Source organism: Capronia epimyces, assembly GCF_000585565.1.
Source record: "Capronia epimyces CBS 606.96 chromosome Unknown aczIQ-supercont1.11, whole genome shotgun sequence".
In the NCBI taxonomy this organism is placed as follows: Eukaryota; Fungi; Ascomycota; class Eurotiomycetes; order Chaetothyriales; family Herpotrichiellaceae; genus Capronia; species Capronia epimyces.
Window position 1 is genome coordinate 212,593 of NW_006912914.1, and position 17,284 is coordinate 229,876.

General features: G+C 52.9%; 8 protein-coding genes across 8 annotated transcripts; 3 read left to right on the plus strand and 5 right to left on the minus strand.

Annotated features, from left to right (window-relative positions):
• Window positions 1-657: 657 nt before the first annotated feature.
• Window positions 658-2,425, minus strand: A1O3_10118 (uncharacterized protein; the record flags this gene model as incomplete). Its single annotated transcript, XM_007740209.1, has 4 exons — window positions 658-1,774; window positions 1,836-1,968; window positions 2,028-2,217; window positions 2,282-2,425. The coding sequence occupies 4 exons, from the start codon at window positions 2,423-2,425 to the stop codon at window positions 658-660; spliced, it is 1,584 nt and encodes a 527-aa protein (XP_007738399.1).
• Window positions 2,426-3,333: 908 nt separating this feature from the next.
• Window positions 3,334-4,854, minus strand: A1O3_10119 (uncharacterized protein; the record flags this gene model as incomplete). Its single annotated transcript, XM_007740210.1, has 1 exon — window positions 3,334-4,854. The coding sequence occupies one exon, from the start codon at window positions 4,852-4,854 to the stop codon at window positions 3,334-3,336; it is 1,521 nt and encodes a 506-aa protein (XP_007738400.1).
• An 803-nt stretch (window positions 4,855-5,657) lies between these two features.
• On the minus strand, window positions 5,658-7,186 carry A1O3_10120 (uncharacterized protein; the record flags this gene model as incomplete). Its single annotated transcript, XM_007740211.1, has 2 exons — window positions 5,658-7,018; window positions 7,084-7,186. 2 exons carry the CDS (start codon window positions 7,184-7,186, stop codon window positions 5,658-5,660), a joined length of 1,464 nt encoding a protein of 487 aa, XP_007738401.1.
• A 1,486-nt stretch (window positions 7,187-8,672) lies between these two features.
• On the plus strand, window positions 8,673-8,907 carry A1O3_10121 (uncharacterized protein; the record flags this gene model as incomplete). Its single annotated transcript, XM_007740212.1, has 1 exon — window positions 8,673-8,907. A coding segment is annotated over one exon (234 nt), but the record flags the coding sequence as incomplete, so codon positions are not given.
• A 633-nt stretch (window positions 8,908-9,540) lies between these two features.
• Window positions 9,541-10,593, minus strand: A1O3_10122 (uncharacterized protein; the record flags this gene model as incomplete). The annotated part of the gene is made up of 1 exon (XM_007740213.1): window positions 9,541-10,593. The coding sequence occupies one exon, from the start codon at window positions 10,591-10,593 to the stop codon at window positions 9,541-9,543; it is 1,053 nt and encodes a 350-aa protein (XP_007738403.1).
• Window positions 10,594-11,369: 776 nt separating this feature from the next.
• Window positions 11,370-12,281, plus strand: A1O3_10123 (uncharacterized protein; the record flags this gene model as incomplete). Its single annotated transcript, XM_007740214.1, has 1 exon — window positions 11,370-12,281. One exon carries the CDS (start codon window positions 11,370-11,372, stop codon window positions 12,279-12,281), a length of 912 nt encoding a protein of 303 aa, XP_007738404.1.
• A 195-nt stretch (window positions 12,282-12,476) lies between these two features.
• Window positions 12,477-14,311, minus strand: A1O3_10124 (uncharacterized protein; the record flags this gene model as incomplete). Its single annotated transcript, XM_007740215.1, has 3 exons — window positions 12,477-12,622; window positions 12,685-13,984; window positions 14,045-14,311. The coding sequence occupies 3 exons, from the start codon at window positions 14,309-14,311 to the stop codon at window positions 12,477-12,479; spliced, it is 1,713 nt and encodes a 570-aa protein (XP_007738405.1).
• Window positions 14,312-15,053: 742 nt separating this feature from the next.
• On the plus strand, window positions 15,054-16,970 carry A1O3_10125 (uncharacterized protein; the record flags this gene model as incomplete). The annotated part of the gene is made up of 5 exons (XM_007740216.1): window positions 15,054-15,254; window positions 15,312-15,379; window positions 15,429-15,968; window positions 16,029-16,266; window positions 16,329-16,970. The coding sequence occupies 5 exons, from the start codon at window positions 15,054-15,056 to the stop codon at window positions 16,968-16,970; spliced, it is 1,689 nt and encodes a 562-aa protein (XP_007738406.1).
• Window positions 16,971-17,284: the final 314 nt, after the last annotated feature.

Sequence of the window (17,284 nt, forward strand, 5' to 3'; positions counted from 1 at the left end):
GGAAAAATCTTGGTAATCCCATTCTAATATTGTATTTGCGACAAGTCCAAGTAGAAGGAGAAAGAGAGAAGAGGCGCAGCCGGGGAGATAGCAGCTGGCTGGTCTCTGGATTGGTTTGGATTGGTTTGGATTGGTTTCGTTTTAAGGCGCGTAGCTAGACGTCCCATTTGTGAAGACGAAGGCCAGGTTTGCCGCGACAGGTATCGGGTGGCACTAGAGATCTATTGCTGCACGATCGAAGACGAGAGATCTATTACTGCACGATCGAAGACGAACAGTCGGCGCTGCTCCTGGTCCGGGCAGGTTGGGGGAGGTGGAGGGATATGGCTACAGCGCAATGAGACAATAGGACAACTGGGCCGTGGACGGGTCACCCCGACAGAGTCCGAATCCAGGACCCAGGACCCAGGACCCAGGACACAGGACACATCCTAAAGCCGCCGTGCTCAGGAGGAGATGGAGATGGACCGTACAATGTATACAACCCGTTACTCCTGAACAGTGCAATATCTCTAGATCAAGAAAAACGCAGACTCCTATCACAAATAATGTCAAGATGCGTATGCATTGTGGCTCCGAACAGTCCATGGCGACGGCGTAACAACACGCCAGTTGTCCGCAAGCACCCGAGCGCGACAGACCAAGTGATGGTCCATTTCAGTCCTCGTCGCTGTCGTCATCCAGCACAATCTCCAGCCCATTCGAACCCTCGGTGACCCACAGACTGGTCACGTACGCCAACACGGCAAGCGCCATGAGACACCAGAATCCCAGGCCGACGACACCAATCCTTAGCCCTTGGCCGAAGATGGCTAGAGCGCCGATGGGGAACAGCGAGCGGCCGAGATTTCCGATGACGGTGCCAGCCGTGTGGATGGTGCCACGGACCGAAGGGTGCGGAGTGCAGTCATTGATGAGCAGCGTTGTGGCCGGGGTGACGCCCGTCCGGCCCACGATGAACAGCAGGATGACGGCACCGGTGGCGAGCCAGACAGCCGCTGTGATGGTATTCCCCCTTTGAGAGGGCGCTGATGCCACCAGCGAGGGGAATGGCGCTATCAGGTAGACAACCGGGAAGACGAGGAGAGCGGTGCGCCAAATCCGGACGGTGCCGAACCGGTCTTGGAGAATTGGGTAGATCACCAGCTGGAGCACCACCCCGATGGCCCCGAGGAGCGCCATGGCCAGACCGACGTCCCGTGGTAGCATGCCCAGGCCTCCATTGAACACGACGGGAGGGTGCCGAGACTTTGCATCTCCGACAGGCGTGCTCAGGAAGATCGCCCACAAGTTGGAAAACGTACCCAGGTGGCCGGCAATGATAAAGTGCGAAAGTAGTGTGCAAACGACGTTGAATGTCCAGATTCGGCGGAATGCCAGCTTGCGCTTGCGCTTGGGCGGCTTGGGGATGGCGGGAGCCGACTCGCTTGTCGGTGTGAGTGGCGTGGCTGTATCGTCGCCCCTGACTGGAGTGTATGCATGAGGGTTGTCAGGGGACTTCCGCGAGAAGAACTGGCTGACTGTCCCGATGATCCGTCGGAGGCGCGATTCGTTGGAATGCTGGATGCTTTCGAGCGTCTCGTTCAGTCCAAAGAGCACCCCCAAGGCTGCGACCATGTACACTGCCGACACACACAGATTCGGCCGCAGATAAGGATACCGTTCACTCGGCCCGTCTCTGGCGTTGGAGCTGAGAAAGCCCCCTACCAGTGGGCCCAGAAGATTGCCTGCATTTGCAAACAGAGGAAGCAGGAGAAGAGCCCTGGCTCGATACCTGGTCGAGTTTAGTCCGGGAACTACTGTACCGGCGTGAAGAGATCAAAAGGGCAACCAACCGCTTCTCTGGATTGAGCTCCGCGACGACACATCTTGTAAGTGCAACGTTGCTACTCAACGAGCCTCCAAGCACCTGCCACACAACTGCCGTGATGAAGCTTCTTGACAAGCCGTATCCGAGATACGAGACGCCTGCTCGTACGTTAGCCACCCCTCTCGTCTAGGCAACAATAACCCCAAAACAGACTCACAGCAGCTCATGAGCCCGATCAAGAGGACTGCTTTCCTTCCTCCACTTTCCGAATCAGCAAGTCGACCCCAGAACATCCCCGTACACACTTGGGCCGCGGTTTTGGCACCGACAAGGAAGCCTGCTTGTGCTGAGATGGCCGCGTCGGAGAGGGAAGGGTCAAAGAATTTGAGCTGATAGAACATGTACGACTGGATCCCGTTGAGTAAGCCAACGATGACGAAAATCGATTCGCCTTGTTAATTTGGGTCATACCTGGATCGAGGTCTGAGCCAGTGGATCGGCCATTCGAGCGAGACATAGTATAGCGAGCTGACCTTTGTGAGGCAGACTGGCATAAGATACCTTCTTGTCCTTTTTGGAGGGGTCTGCCTCGCCGGGATGGCCAACTACAGGCATATTTGCAGCCATAGTTTGAGCCTCAATCTTGCACAGACAATGAAGCGATGTTGACCGCAGATGTTCCTATTATGTAGGCATAGTTGTGGCTGATCACCAATATACAGTACGCCTGGAAAAAAAAAAGATCTCGACAGGAACTGAGAGTACGGAGTAGAGAGCTGCCTGCGGGGGAGACGCGTAAGCTATGCGTGATTGACGACCATGTCGTTTGCAATTCGATAAGGCATACAGGGGTGTGGTAGCACTCGTGGTGACCTCATTCGACACACAGAGCAATGACACACCGCCGGCCTCAGTAGGGGTCTGGACATTTGATTGTGTCGTCATTCTAGTAGCCTAGTGACGGAGTTTGTATACTGAACAGTGTGTAGGATATTTCCATGGAGGTTGGACGAACATAATAGAGGTTAAGGCTGTCGGTGTCGGAGCGTCGTTGAGAGCGTCTCTGTACATCGGCAATGGTATGGCAACAGGGATTGGTGGCCAGCTTGGCGCTGGAACCGCTGGTCGACCACACCCATAGAGATCTGAGCCTTGGTTGCGAGACGGTGGAGACGGTGGGTGGGAAGCAGGTCGGGATGGTGGTGAGGATGCGGATGCGGATGTGGATGCGGGGCAGAGGGAGGTATACAGTCCAGTGCGCAGTCCAGCACGCAGTCTATCATTCCACGTCTTGGCCGGACCACCCTCTCGTCGCTCTGGAAGTCGTCTCGTCGGGCGTCTCCGAAACTCTAGCTTACCTGAAGACTAAGGGTAGTCTTCAGGTTTGTCTCAGCATCGACTTTGCAAGGGTAAGAATCTGGTCTACGGCTCGGCGGCGCACAGAGACGGCAGGATCTATAAGCTCAAATTTCTGATGATTCCGTACGACTACATGCCCAAGAAGAGAATCTATCTGCCTCTACTCATCCCGTCCAGGTAAAGTCTTCCTCCCCCCATTTGCTTGTGGCAGCATAGGCCTCATTCTCTGCATCGTGTTCATGAAAATCGGACCTGCCGCGGCAGGTAAGATATTCCGGAGAATATGCAGCCAAAATCATAGGTTTCCAGACTGTGAGCGCCCAGTCATGGATGTTCTTGACCCAGCTCCCGAAGAGTCCAAGGTGTAGAGGCAAGATACCAGAATCGAGCCATGACACGACACATCCGCTCCCTTCATCCTTTAGTTTTGCCTGTAAAACATTGAACCATAAGCCATTGTCCTCCATAACAATGATATAATGGCGTAGATCGCTCAACTGCTGAGCACCCGGAGTCATTCTGAGCATCTTGGCGTGAGAAGACAGGATACAGGCCGCAATCATAGAGCCCCGTGTGTGACAATGTTGGAATGGCTCATGTTCTTCTTGCCAGACGACTGTCAAATAGGGAAACATTCGGGAAGCTTCAAGCCCATCGACACCGTTTTCGGAAACTTGAATCAATGTAGTACGTGGACGGTCAAGCCAGAATGTGGTATGTGGGAGGAGCTCCTGGAGAAATGCACTGGTCTGCTCTGCGATGTCGAACTCATACAACAGATTTTCCGTTGGTGCGTTTGGCGGGTGTGAAGCAGGGGACTTTCCTGTCTGAGAGTTGTCGTGGTTAGGTGCTCTAGAAGGAGCGGGCTTCTTTCTCAGCAACGTGGGCTTGACTGATTTTGTGGTTGCTCGCGAAACAGCGGGCTTGTTTCTCAGAAACGTGGCCGTGTCCAATGCTGTAGGCGGTGGCATGGATGTTCCTCCGGCTGATTGCGCTTGTATATGTGCCTTTTCTTCCGGTTGCACATGCTGCTGGCCCCGCTTGACTAACACTGGCTCCGGCTCCAAGGAGATCTCACCAGTCCAGAGCTTTGCATCGTCCACTCTCTTGTAGGCAGAACGCTTGGGCTTGTCAAAGAACACCTGATCTATCAGAAGACGGACAGCCTCCCTACTACCGCGTTCTGAGCGTAGACCTTGTCGTGCGACCTCCACATCAATATACCGCATCACAGTGCCAACTTTGCCGAAGTGCTCATCCGGAGTCATGTACTCACACATGCCCACTGGCAGCACGTGGACGTTGTTGTTTCGGAGACATTCTGAGAGTATGATCGGTGGCATCGGAGGCAGCTGAGAAGGCATCTCGGACGAATACAACGACTGTGGCGCAAACTCCGGTTGGATTTCGTTGCTGGTACAGAATTCCCGTACCTCTTGCCACAGTTCCTGAACTTCAGACTCGTCACCGCAATAAGATGGAGATCCTTGGGAGAGAGGGGATGATTGGGTGTCTTGGTCAAGGTATTGAGCAGAGATTTGCAAAGAATTTTGGTCGGAGTGGTCTGATGAGAGGTTCTCTGATGAGAAGCTCTGTAATGAGAGGTTCTCTGATGAGAGATTGTCAGTCTTATTGTTGGACGCACTGGGGCCTGGTTTCCAAGACTTACGCTCCTTAGGATCCATGACTGTGGGATCTGATGCTTATCTGTCGCAAAGTCTTTGTGGTAGGGTTTGCCTCTTGCGAAATCCTCGTGGAATGTTTGATGTCTGGTGTTTGGCATTTTGATCAGAGAAAAAAGAAAATGTAGGGCATGGTTGATTGTTTATATCCATTTATAGATAAGAAACAAATGCGCGTCCTATCGCGGTCATCATCAATATTGATGTCACTGAATGTGATCTTAATCGATAAGGGACAACAAGCATGGGGGCCGCCTGTACCCCGGTGAAGACTGAACTGCATCACAGACTTCACCGTCTTGGATCCTGCAGGGTGCGAGTCTCTTGAAAGCTTTGTCATCGTGGCGCATACGATCAACAGATCCCACCTGCCCTGAAAGGAACAAAGCTTCAGCATCAGACATACAAGGGGTGGTGATATGTCCTTGATCGCTGTCTTGGACGACTAACCTGACGGGATCTGACATAGCAAAGGCTAGCGATCTTCTTCTTGGGTAGACTTAATCCCAGCACCGTGCTGACCGCTGACATTCCAGCATGGCAATCCAGTATTGAGAAGTCATCTCCTTCTCAGCTGAGAATCCGTCGTTCACAGATGGCCAGAACTCAACGTTCGCGCTCCTGGTGTTAAGCATTCGGGATGCTATCCGGTGCAGAATCACCATTGTCTCTGGGTCGGCAACCATCCTATAGAGGGTTCTTGACAAAAGCTGCCTGGCATTGACCACCGTCTTCTTCTATGATTAGTGGTAATTTTCTTTCCGAGGTGCCCACCCAGTTGAATAGTGAGAAACCATGATTCGTTGTCACGATCCAGGTGGCGCCACGGAAGTCATCACTGATTCATCACTCGGCGTGACGCCATTCGCAAGAAGGTACCCCATAACGGCAGGCTGGTTGAGATCAATTGAAATATTGAGAGCCTTGAAGCCCCAGTTTGCGGCATTCAGATCCAACCCATTATTGGCAAAACATTGGATTAACCGTAGATAGACATCTTCCCTGTATCTTGAAGAATGCGCAGCGATAAGAAGAAGCTCTCCAGCCAAATTGTGGCCGTATTCATCAATCGTGATAGACTTCGAGAGCAGCAATTGTAGCATGTCTACTCGGCCAAAGCGACATGCCTCGCGGACCGCATCATAGTCTTGTTCGTGCGTTGGTCGGGCGCCATGAGCGATAAGCGTCGTTGTAATCTCGAACTCGCCGCTATTGACTGCATGAACAAGGGGAGATTGCGGGTTATCGCCCTTCTTGTTCACGTCGAACCCGAGTTCGATTGCCAGCAGCACAAGCTCGTTGGTGTGGTTGACGATTGAGCGATCGACCACATAGTGTAGCAAAGGTAAACGGACATCGTCCATTGAGGCGAGTACCAGCATTCGAATGATCTGTTCGCACACATCCAGGCTGCCAGGATCGCGGGCAAGCTTCTCCACTGTAAGTCTGATAGCCATCTCATATTCTTCGCCATCGGCCTGCATGCGATACTGTGGCTCGAGCAGCAGGTGGACCATCTCGGTATCTCCAGCTACACATGCGTCGTGCAGAACCATTCTGTAGCCCATCTCCGGGTTGTAATAGATCGAATACATGTTGACACAGGCCCCATTGGCGAGAAGCAGCCGGGCCATCTCGCAGTTACTTTGCTTGACAGCCATGCGCAAAGGATCGGCAAGGTGGAATGACTCCAGTTCATCGGGTTTCTGGGCCAGTAGAGCCTTCACTGTAGCTCTATCATCCAACATGACGGCAGTCATCATGGCCCAGCCGTGCGGCAGGACCTGGTCATTGTACCAAGTCAGACGGTTTAACGAGGCAAAGTCAACACCGTTATGGAAGGTCAAGGCTGTGAGAGCGACCAAGGTGTAGATTCGATCGTTCTTTTCTTCGTCGGCCGAGCGGATTGTACTGCTCACTGCGCTTGTTCCACGGCCCGGGATCTCTGTGTCCCACCAGAACTCTTCAACAGCAGCCAGTATCCCCACTGCGCCCTGGAGATTGGTGGCTAATGCACACTTTGGCCGGCAACTTTTCATCTGGCCCTTGAGGCATCTGTATAGGTGCTGCCCTGTCATAACATGGGTCGTCCACTTCAGGGGCCCTTGATGAATAGCCACCGACATTCGATCAAAGTAGGCAGACTGGATTTCGCGGTCGAACACTCCTGCGGGGTACTGTTACTAGTGCATCGGTGAAAGGAAGATGACAGTACAGCTCAGGTATACTCACGATTGACTCTGCGCAGCTGCAGTCCTTCAGACCAGGTCGAGTGGGCCAATACATCATCAATGATTGGGATAATCACATCCAAAGGCAGCTTATAGAACCCCATTATAACAACAGAGGATGCTGGGTGCAACAAGACATTCCAGTCTTCGGAGTGCGAAGAATGTTGCCTCAGCCGCGTAGAGCAGTCTTGGAGAGCGAGCCGGAGGGTCAAACTTGAAGTTGCCTACGGTCAAGACAGACTCCGCAGCACCTAGTACTAGTTAGTGCTAGTAATATAATTAGCTAGGTACTAAGCAGTTACAGATTAGCGAGACTGGGCAGACGCTATATCACTTAGCCAATCACAATTTCACCAGCCACTTCAGCCTTGTCACTTGTACTCTGTATTTCTGTTTGCTGACTACGGAGTACTGGTAGGGTCCATTTGGCACACCTTGCACCATTAGTAGATACTCCTCACACCATATCATATCTAGTCAAGTTAAGTGACTGTAGCAATTGTTGGGCTTAACAGCCAGGAAAGCGAGAAAAAGTAAATTTATTCGAGACCCTCGCAGATCATTCCATTTCACCTGGTAGGTCGCAGTCTTTACGACGGGTATGAGTTCTTCGATCCTTGACATCCTAGAGATCCTCCCGCCCCCATCACTCCCACCACTTTGCCCATCTGCCATAGTGATTTCTGTCGCGAATTGCCATGGAATCGATACGGCTCTTCGGTTATCCTATGCACTGAATACGTGTATGGAGCCCTTATCTTCTGAATCTGCTTCTCCACCATCGGTATCCACCGTCATAGGCCATGGCATGTTGCTCTATGGACTCCACCATCCACCACCCGCGCGAGCAATACCGAGTTCAACCCTTCCCGAAACGCCTCTCGAAGACAGCTCAACAAGCCACACTTCTAGTGCACTAGTAAGGTTATATCATCTGGGAGATCCCACTTACATTCGGCGACGGGTATTGAATCGTAGATAGAATACGTCCGCCGCGTGGTGTTTAAGTATGACTGCACAATTCACGTTCACAGTTTGGCGCCCACAAGGGTACGATACCCAAGAGCAAGACCGATGTGAGCTCATCCCTTGGCTCTCGAACCGAGTCTGTCACCACACTCATGGATCGGTATGAACGCCGCGGAAGTCTACTCACGAACAGCAAAACAACTGTGGCAATCCAGGAAAGGTCCAACTGTCCCACGAAGTTTCAATTAGCCCGCCAAAGGAGAGGTGCCTGTCCATCGTCGAATCTACTCCGATCGAATAACAGCACGCTGGTCGGCCCAATTCTCGATCTCCTACTCTACCTGATCTATCGCCAAATCATTCCGGCGACTCATTCCCCCGGACCACTCCCGGACATTATACCCTCTCGATGCCCACTCCAAGTCTAGGGCACCGCCCTAATCCAAACGAACCCCAAACGCTAACTCTGGATCAAGCACGACATTATCCGAACTCGGGATTTGCAGTAAGGATCATGCTCTTCTTTTCACGTCACTTCGTCAAGTCGCGTTGACACTTGAACTCTGCCACCAATACTTGTGGCCACCACCCACCCCCTCTCCCTCTTTATATGTCACGGCACTGCCTTACGATGGCATGTCCTTGCTGTCTGGTCACTCTTATGGAGATATCAATCGTTGGGATGCGACCGAACGTCGAGTACTGAATAAGATTGCCAGCCTGGGTCAGCCTGTCACGAACATCGAAATGCTCAAGCCAGGTGATTTCCCGAAACTAGGAGAGGTGGGCGTACACGCTGCCGAATGTCGTCAAGCCAAATGTCGAGTTCCCCTCTTCTACCAACAATTGCACTTGAGGCCTTCCGCAAAGGACAATCTCCACATGAAGATTACCAGTCCGAGGTCGACAGCAGATCTGAATGGTTTTGAAACAGCTCTACTAAGGTGTGGGTGGCCTTATAACATGTTTGACAGTGCTCGCGGTCACTCAGGACTGGGAACGCGAGGATAAGTCCAATAAGCTTTGCTGATGGCAATGATTGAAAGGCCGGCGGCCCTGATGACGAAATCGTATCATTAGAGCAGCAAGTCGGAGCATTGCACCGCGTCGAAGAAAAGAGAAAGAAGCGAAGGCTGACCCAAATAAAATTGCAAGAAGAACTAGACTTCGAGAAAAGAAAAGCATATTTTAAGGGCCCGGAAGAACGGCCAGGACGGGGATGAAGCTATGAAAGACATGGAAAGAGAAGGCAAGGGTCACCAGTTGATCTGGAGAGCGGTGAGGATACCTCTGACGACGAAATGGATGTCGGTTGACAGCAATATCGACTATTCGGATCAAACTATCCTCTTCGACGCGCTCCTCAACAAGGGTTGGTTATTTTACGACTAGTAGGTCACGGCTTTGTTTTGTGTGCTACCGGTATCAAGCCCGAACCTGGTCTGGCTAGAGGTGTAGACCTTCATGTTTTTATACATCTTTTGCCTCCTTACAACTTTCTTTCGTCCTTGTCACTCTCGCGTCCGAGCAACCAGCCAACCCCTTTGTTGGTGTCAGCTTTCCACTTGGCCGCCTGTTTGATCGTCCTAAAGACACTCCAGAAGATGTGCGGTGTGCCCGGATACACGTCGAGCAGAGTTTCCACTCCACGCTCCTTCAGGACCTGCTCATAGATCAAGCCATCATCACGCAAAATGTCCGAGCCGCAGACCTGGAAATACGCCTTGGGCGCGACGTGGGCGTGTTTCGACAGCGGTTCTGTGTTGAAGGCCCGGTAGAGAGGCGAAGATACATCTGCGTTGTACGCCCGGTCGAAGAGTGTTTTGGTATCGGCGTTGAGTATTGGAGCGTTGATGCACCGCTCGTCGGTGCGCGAGAGGTATTGTGTTCGATACTGGTCCGGGATGGTTTCTGGGTTCGCGATGAATGCCCCTGCTGAGTAATATAGACCCGAGATTTGGGGACTGTGACTCGTTTCTTTTGCTTGTAGGGCGATCAAGCTCGTCAGCACGGCGCCGTGGCTTACGCCGCCGACGATCAGGCCTGCGGACGCGTCGGCGGAGAAGTCGGATGCGCGAGTCGAGATGTATACGAAGGCGTCCCAGCCGTCGTTTGCCCCAGTGGGGAACACATAGTCGGGTGCCAGGCGGTACTGCGGACTGATCACCACACAGCCGTGCGCGAGCACGAGTTCTCTCGCCAGGGGGGCGACCGAGTACGCCGTGCCAATGACACCGCCGCCTCCGTGGAAGAAGATGACCAAGGGAATCGGCTCCCATGTAGGACTGGCCGGTTGGAAGACGAAAAGATCGAGCTCGGCACCGTCGCGGGTCGTGAACTTCCTGTTTGATTCTGTGACTTCTGGCACGGGGGGTGGTCGAGGCCAGCGAGTTTCAAGGGTACGGAGCTGGGTAACTGCCTCGGCGATCGAGGACAGGTCAAGCTTCGGGATGGGGAGTCTGCCGGATTTCACAACCTGGAGCTTGTTCAGATATTCTGCAAAGGAAACGTGCGGAGGGGGACCAACGAAAGGGATGGACATGGAGGACATACTGCGTCGATCTCAGGGTCAAGTACCGCGAGGGCGTCGAGTTCTTCTTTAGTCCGTGTCATCGCGAATCCTGGTCTAGTCGACAGCGAACACTAGATGCTTGAGTAAGCGCAGGAGAATCCAGAAATCCTCTATGAAACAGAGCAGTGCACAGAGGTCATTCGAGGTTTACAACTTCGGATGTTGTCAAAGGCTGTCTTCCATGCAACGCCCATGTTTTGTTAGATGGTTGAGCGCTTGGATCTCAGTCACTGTGCGAACCTGGCACGCGAGGAGTCAACGCCATCGCCGGAGGCAGAAGACGGCTTAAATCAAAATTGAAAAAGACGGCATTGAGGCTTCCTTCGAGACATCAGCCTTCTCCGCCACATGTGGGTGACATGCAGTGCTGGAGCCTGGAGGGATACGCCAGTACTCCACTCGAGTGCGAGGCATTTAAGTCATTGGTTCCGTCGGAGAATGCTAATTGATCAATGCCTGATAAATCCGTGGTTCCCGGGCCCCATTCAGGAGACAGGTGGAGACAGGTGGAGATAGACGCATCTGTATCGTCGCGGTGCTGTCAGAAAGCCCTCATGGCGCTCCCCCAAGCAGTAACCACTAGTTCCAGTATTTATGCAATTGCAGGTGTGCAATCGCCGCCTTTTTGGAAGGTGATCTCTGCAGTAAGTCCAAGTTTGCTTCTGCGGTCGTCTGCCATGGCACATATTACAGACGCAGAAAGGGGGAGTGGATGGATAGATATCCATGGACATTTCACACCACCAATGACCGAGGAAGAGAAGATCTCTCGATGGAATGCTGCACAGGAGAGGTGTTTCCTGATTCCCGAACCCGGGGCATGGAGTGTCGAAGCAACTCTGAGATACCTGGACAAGGCTGGGGTCGCCATGCAGCTCCTCAGCAACATCCCACAATCGCTGCCTGCGCTGAAGGCCTCCAACGACTACGGTGCCTCCCTGGTCGGGCGATATCCATCGAGATTTGGACTTTTGGCTGCACTACCGACGGACGACGCAGCCGCAGCCCTCGCGGAGATACAGCGCGCGACTGCTGAACTCGCCCCCGACGGGTTCGCGGTGACGTGCTGCTACAACGACGTTTACCTGGACCACCCGGCGCTGGATGTCGTGTGGGAGGAACTGAACCGCCTCGAAGCCTGTGTCTTCATTCACCCCAATGCCTATGCGGCTCCGAAGCTCGGTCGGCCCGCGCCACTCGTCGAGGTGGCCTTCGAGACCTGCAGGACCGTCGTGTCCATGCTGTACACGAGACACTTCCAAAGATTTCCGAACGTCAAATTCATCGTCTCGCACTGTGGCGGAAGCCTCCCGGTCCTGGCGAGCAGGTTGGAGCTTCTGGGGGCCGAAGCCTGGGTCCCCAACCCGCGGGGAATCGCCTCGGACGACATCAAAACCCAGCTGAGCACCTTGTATCTCGACACGGCCGCGACCTGTCCGTCCGGGCTGGGTCCGGCCATCAAGATGACATGTCCGTCACATATCGTCTACGGGACCGACTGTGGCGTGCCGTGTTCGACGGACCGGACCATGGACGCGAATAAGCGGGCAATTCTCCAGTACGACGGCTTGTCCCCGGATGAAATCCAGGCAATAGGGACAAATGTACTGGCACTTTTCCCGACAGTGGCAGCGCGAGTATCGGCCTCGAAGGTGTGAACTCTGGCCGCTTCATCATAGACCTCAATAGGGAGGAGATCTCAAGGAGGAAGTGGCGATGGCATAACAACAGGAAAAGACATGATAAGTATTGATGGTCGTTGACCGTGACTATCTATGTATAACACGCTGTTGTCCAATATCGAGGATAGCCTTGCCATTTTCGTGCACATGTGACTCCACTGTAAGACCTACCTAGGCCTCTGCTGACTGCGATGCTGAATGCTGAGCAGAGATGAGATCCGTAAGATATTCTGCAATGACCAAGACTTTCTCTTCCTGGAATCTTCTTGCCACCAGCTGCAGCCCGACATGGCCGCCGTGATAAATTTCTGGCTCGTCTGCGAAGCAGTGTCAACATCTCGGGAGGTATTCAAGGAAGGGTCTGGTGACATCAACTTACATCCAGAGTGTACATTCGCGTCATGATCACTGATCGGTTGGAAGCCCTCGCTGATGTCGATCTTTTTATCAACGGTCGTAACCGGAAGCGTGACAATTGAGTAGTCCAGTGCACTGAGTGCCGTCGTGTACCCGGCGTATGTCCTTGCACCGGGTCTTGTCGCTGTCGCGGCTCCTGCCGGCAAGATAAACGCGTCGACAGGCCTGCCTGACCTTGTTCGCTGTCGGGTACTATTCCAGTAGTCCATGTATTCCTTTTGGAAGGCTCTTTTCGCGACGTTGTTCTTTGCGATGGCGCTGGCCTTCATTTCCTCCCTTCTCTCGCTTCCAAATATCCAGGAGATCTTGTCAGACATTGGCTCTCCTGACAATTCAAAAGAGCCGTGGACGTCTTCGCCGCCGTCATAGACCCAGCATGCTTGAACAATGTCGATAGCTCGTTGGTGAGAGGGCGGGTTCCAATCCACAAGTTCGTGGCCCGCTGCGGTCAATACCTTTGTGACAATGTCCAGCGCCCTCATGATGGGGGGATGAGACTGCACGATGCCGTCACATCTCATGATCCCGAAGGCAAGCTTCGTTTCTGTCGTCCTCCCAGCTATGTATCTGAGAGTTTCTCCTTCCTGGTCGCTTCGCCAGGGGAGCTCCACCACGAGAGGATCATAGAGCCACGGCTTTTGGCTCAGTATGGCCTTGATCATCAATCGAAGGGAAGCCGGAGAATGTGACATGGGCCCGACGACGGAGAGAACAGTGTTTTGACCGTCCATGGAATTGGCGAGCCCTTGATATGGAAGTCGCCCACTCGACGGCCTGATCCCATACAGTCCGTTGAACGCAGAAGGCATGCGGATACTGCCACTATAGTCCGTACCGAATCCAATGGGAGATCCTTTAAGGCTGATGAGCGCGCCTTCGCCGCCAGAGCTTCCACCGCTGCTCAGATTGCGGTTCTTGGGGTTCCAAGTATACCCAATGATATTGTTCATCGTTTCCGCTGACATCAACGTCTGCGGGACACTGGTTTTACAGTACAACACCGCACCTAGAGCTCGCAGTTCACGCACCATTTCGCTCTCGTAAGTCTTGTGCTTAGCCGTGTCCTTCTTTCCCTGGAACGTGCCAATCCAACCGACGTACCCCATTGTTGTATCCACACCTTTGACATGAAATTGATCTTTGAGGCTCACGGGGAGGCCATGGAGAGGCCCTACGGGATGCCCCGTTTTGGCAAAGTATTCATCCAGAGCAATCGCGTCCTTGATCGCTGTGTCGAAGAAGATTTCATGCAAGCACGACACCTGTAGAAAGCATCAGGATCTGACTGATCTAAGAGAGCGTAAGTGCTTAGCAGCACTCACCATTTGATGAGCCAGTGCGGCTCGATGACAGAACGCCCGAGCGACATCCTCAGCTCGCCAGCGCCCGCAAGATATATTCTTGACAATGTAGACAGCATGACATTCGGTGATTTCCACCTCCTCACTGCTCAGGTACTGACATATGTATGGGCCTGTTAGGTCACGCTGTTCTTCGGCGGACGGGACAGGACTGTTTAGTCGCCAGTTTTGGGGGATGCTGCTGTTGATTGCATCTAGCTTTTCGCGAGCTCGAGCTTCCCACGCCATCTGTATTGATGTTGAAATAGATATTGGTACTCTTACAACTCGCAGGAACAGACAGAAGTCGTCTCTGGTACATCTATGGACAATATATGGTTCATACGTCAAGGATTCATCTTCACCATTCTATCTAGCTAGCTCTCTGTCTTTTCGGCCGCAGTCCTCGGAAAGGCCAGGACTTCATGGTCACAGCTCCATCGAGTAATGATATTTGCCACTGGAGCTACGCAAGAGCCTGCCTCGTATTGTTGGTGGGGCGAACCCCTAAATACTGCATACGCATTCCCAGATCCCCCGAAAGCGCCAATCACGGACTGGTTCTACTCGGCGATATGCTGAGGAAAAGCCGCTGCAGACATCCATATTCCAAAGTCCTTATCAGGTGGAGTCTTGATAGAATCTGGACGCTTGTTGGGCCGGGGTCTTTCAATGCATTATCGTTCCAGGCCGTGCTATGGGAACCGCGATCAATGGAAGCGACGAAGTTACTCATAGCGAGAGGCTTTGATGGTGCACCCAGCTCTTTACTAGACAAGAGTCTCCATAGATAAGGCCAGAGAAATAGGAACGTCTCGAAACTGGTCACGGTAGATGATAAAGAAAAAGCGTGGCACGATCGTTATCATGCGTGCGTCGAAGACTTGAGCTCCAGAATTTTGGATAAATTGGCTTGGTGCTTCGACAGAGCCAGGCATACACTTACAATCCTCCCCAACCACGGAAGTGACTCTGGCCACACCATCTCACCATGTCTCGCATTATTCACCGCAAACTTCAGTCCGTCAAGGAAAGGGTCAAAGAAGAGGTTGACCAGAAATCCAAGCCGTCAGGATGGGTTTTACCAAAAGAACCATCCAGCTTTGGGGACGACACATGGACGAACAAAGATCTTGATGTCACCCCCGTCGAGAGAAGGACGTGGACTTCTCTCACAATCCTAGGCTTTTGGGTAAGTGTCCTGCCCTTCCGAGAAAGAATCACGGTCTGACCTCGCACTCCCCGGTAGATAAGTGATGCGATGAGCGCTCAGACCTGGGAGGCCCCGTCAAGCGTCCTCTCTGTTGGCCTCACTTGGTACGTCCATCCGACAAAGACTTGTTGGTCCACGTTCTCACAGTCGCAGGCGCGAAGCAGTCTATTCCATCATCATCGGGCAGTTGGTGGCTGCCATTCCTGTCGTTCTGAATGGCGCCATGGGTGCGAGCCTCCACGTCCCATTTCCCATCGCGGCCAGGTCGTCATTTGGCTTCTATTTGTCTCGGTTTGCCGTGGTGGTTCGAATGGTGTCTGCCCTCTTTTGGCACGCGATACAGACCTACACTGGCTCGACGGCCATGACTCAGTGCATCAGAGCCATATGGCCTTCCTATCTCAACATCCCCAACCATATCCCCAGTTCGGTGGGGATTACGACACAGCAGATGGTCTCTCATCTCATTTTCTGGAGTGTGCAGTTCCCCTTCCTACTCACCCCTCCCCACAAGTTAAAGTGGTTTTTCACCTTCAAATCTGTCGTGGTCACGGTCTCATCAGTGGCCATGGTCATTACGATGACTGTGAAAGCCCACGGTGCTGGAGACATCTGGGACCAAGGTTCAACGGTCAGGGGGTCCACCAAATCTTGGTTGATTCTGCACTGTCTGTCGTCGACCATGGGCGGCTGGTAAGCATCTGGGCAGATTCGCACATTCTTCGTCGGACTACTCACTGACGATTGTCAAAGGTCAACTCTGGGAACGAACATTGCGGATTTCACAAGATATATGAAAACCGACAAAGGAGTATACTGGCAAGCGTTGTTTCTTCCGGGAATTTCACTTGTCCTGGGGCTCTTTGGAATCATCTGCACGTCGGCCGCCAAGGTAGTATACGGGGAATATATCTGGGATCCCGTCAGCCTGATCGCCCTCTGGGACGGCCCATCGGGGCGGTGTGGAGCGTTCTTCGTTGGATTATCATGGGTATGGATTCATTCTCAGTCCCTCCGAATGAAGCGGAGGCAAAAGTCTGACTCTCTATACAGGTTGTCGCACAAATCGGTACCAACTTGAGCGCCAACGTCATCTCTTGCGCCAATGATATGGCGTCGCTGTGCCCGAAATACATCAACATCCGCCGTGGAGCTATCATCGTGACCATTACTGGTAGCTGGATCATGGTTCCCTGGAAGATTGTTCACAGCGCAGAGTCTCTTCTGACGTTCATGGGCGGTATGGCCGTGTTCCTGGTACCCGTTGCCTCGATCCTGGCCGCCGACTTCTGGATCACCAAGCGCAGGCACATCGACGTCCCAGCGCTTTACCAGCGTCACGGCCGATACCGTTACAACCAGGCTGGAACCAATTGGCGGGCCGTGGCAGCATTCCTCGTCGCCGTGACACCGAATTTACCAGGTCTCGCACATGCTGTAAACCCCAAGTTGCACATTGGAGGAGCAAAGTACATATACGATGTGTTCTACTTCTGGGGTCTCTTCAGTGCGTTCGTCTCGTACAGCCTCCTGAGTGCACTCTTGCCGGCAAGAGAGACACTCCTGTCAGCTTCGGTACTTGGAGATGTTGCTGCACTTGACGGCGTCGAGGGTGAAGAAATGCAGGATCCCACTGCCTTTGAAGAAGCGTTGAAGGGAAAGGCCAACGTCGAAGCCGAAGCCGTGGCTGTCTGAAGTCAAATACAGCATGTTCTTTCTGGGTCTGCCGTCTGGGCGGTCACACCCATACTCCTGTGTACATATCTATCACCGAGTTGGGAAGCTCTACCCCATCAACAGATGGTTGTTTCGTTCTTTTGGGACATCATTGTCGTTGCCCATTTCGTGTCATCGAACTTTTTGACCGTGCACCGTTCATGGCGTGGTTACGGCTACCGAGGCTCACTACCTACAGTAGGGTATATTGGTGTTTTTTGGTATTTTGGCCACTGACTGATACTCCGAGCGCTCCAATCAGCGACACAGGTTTAAATGTAAATCCGAGCATG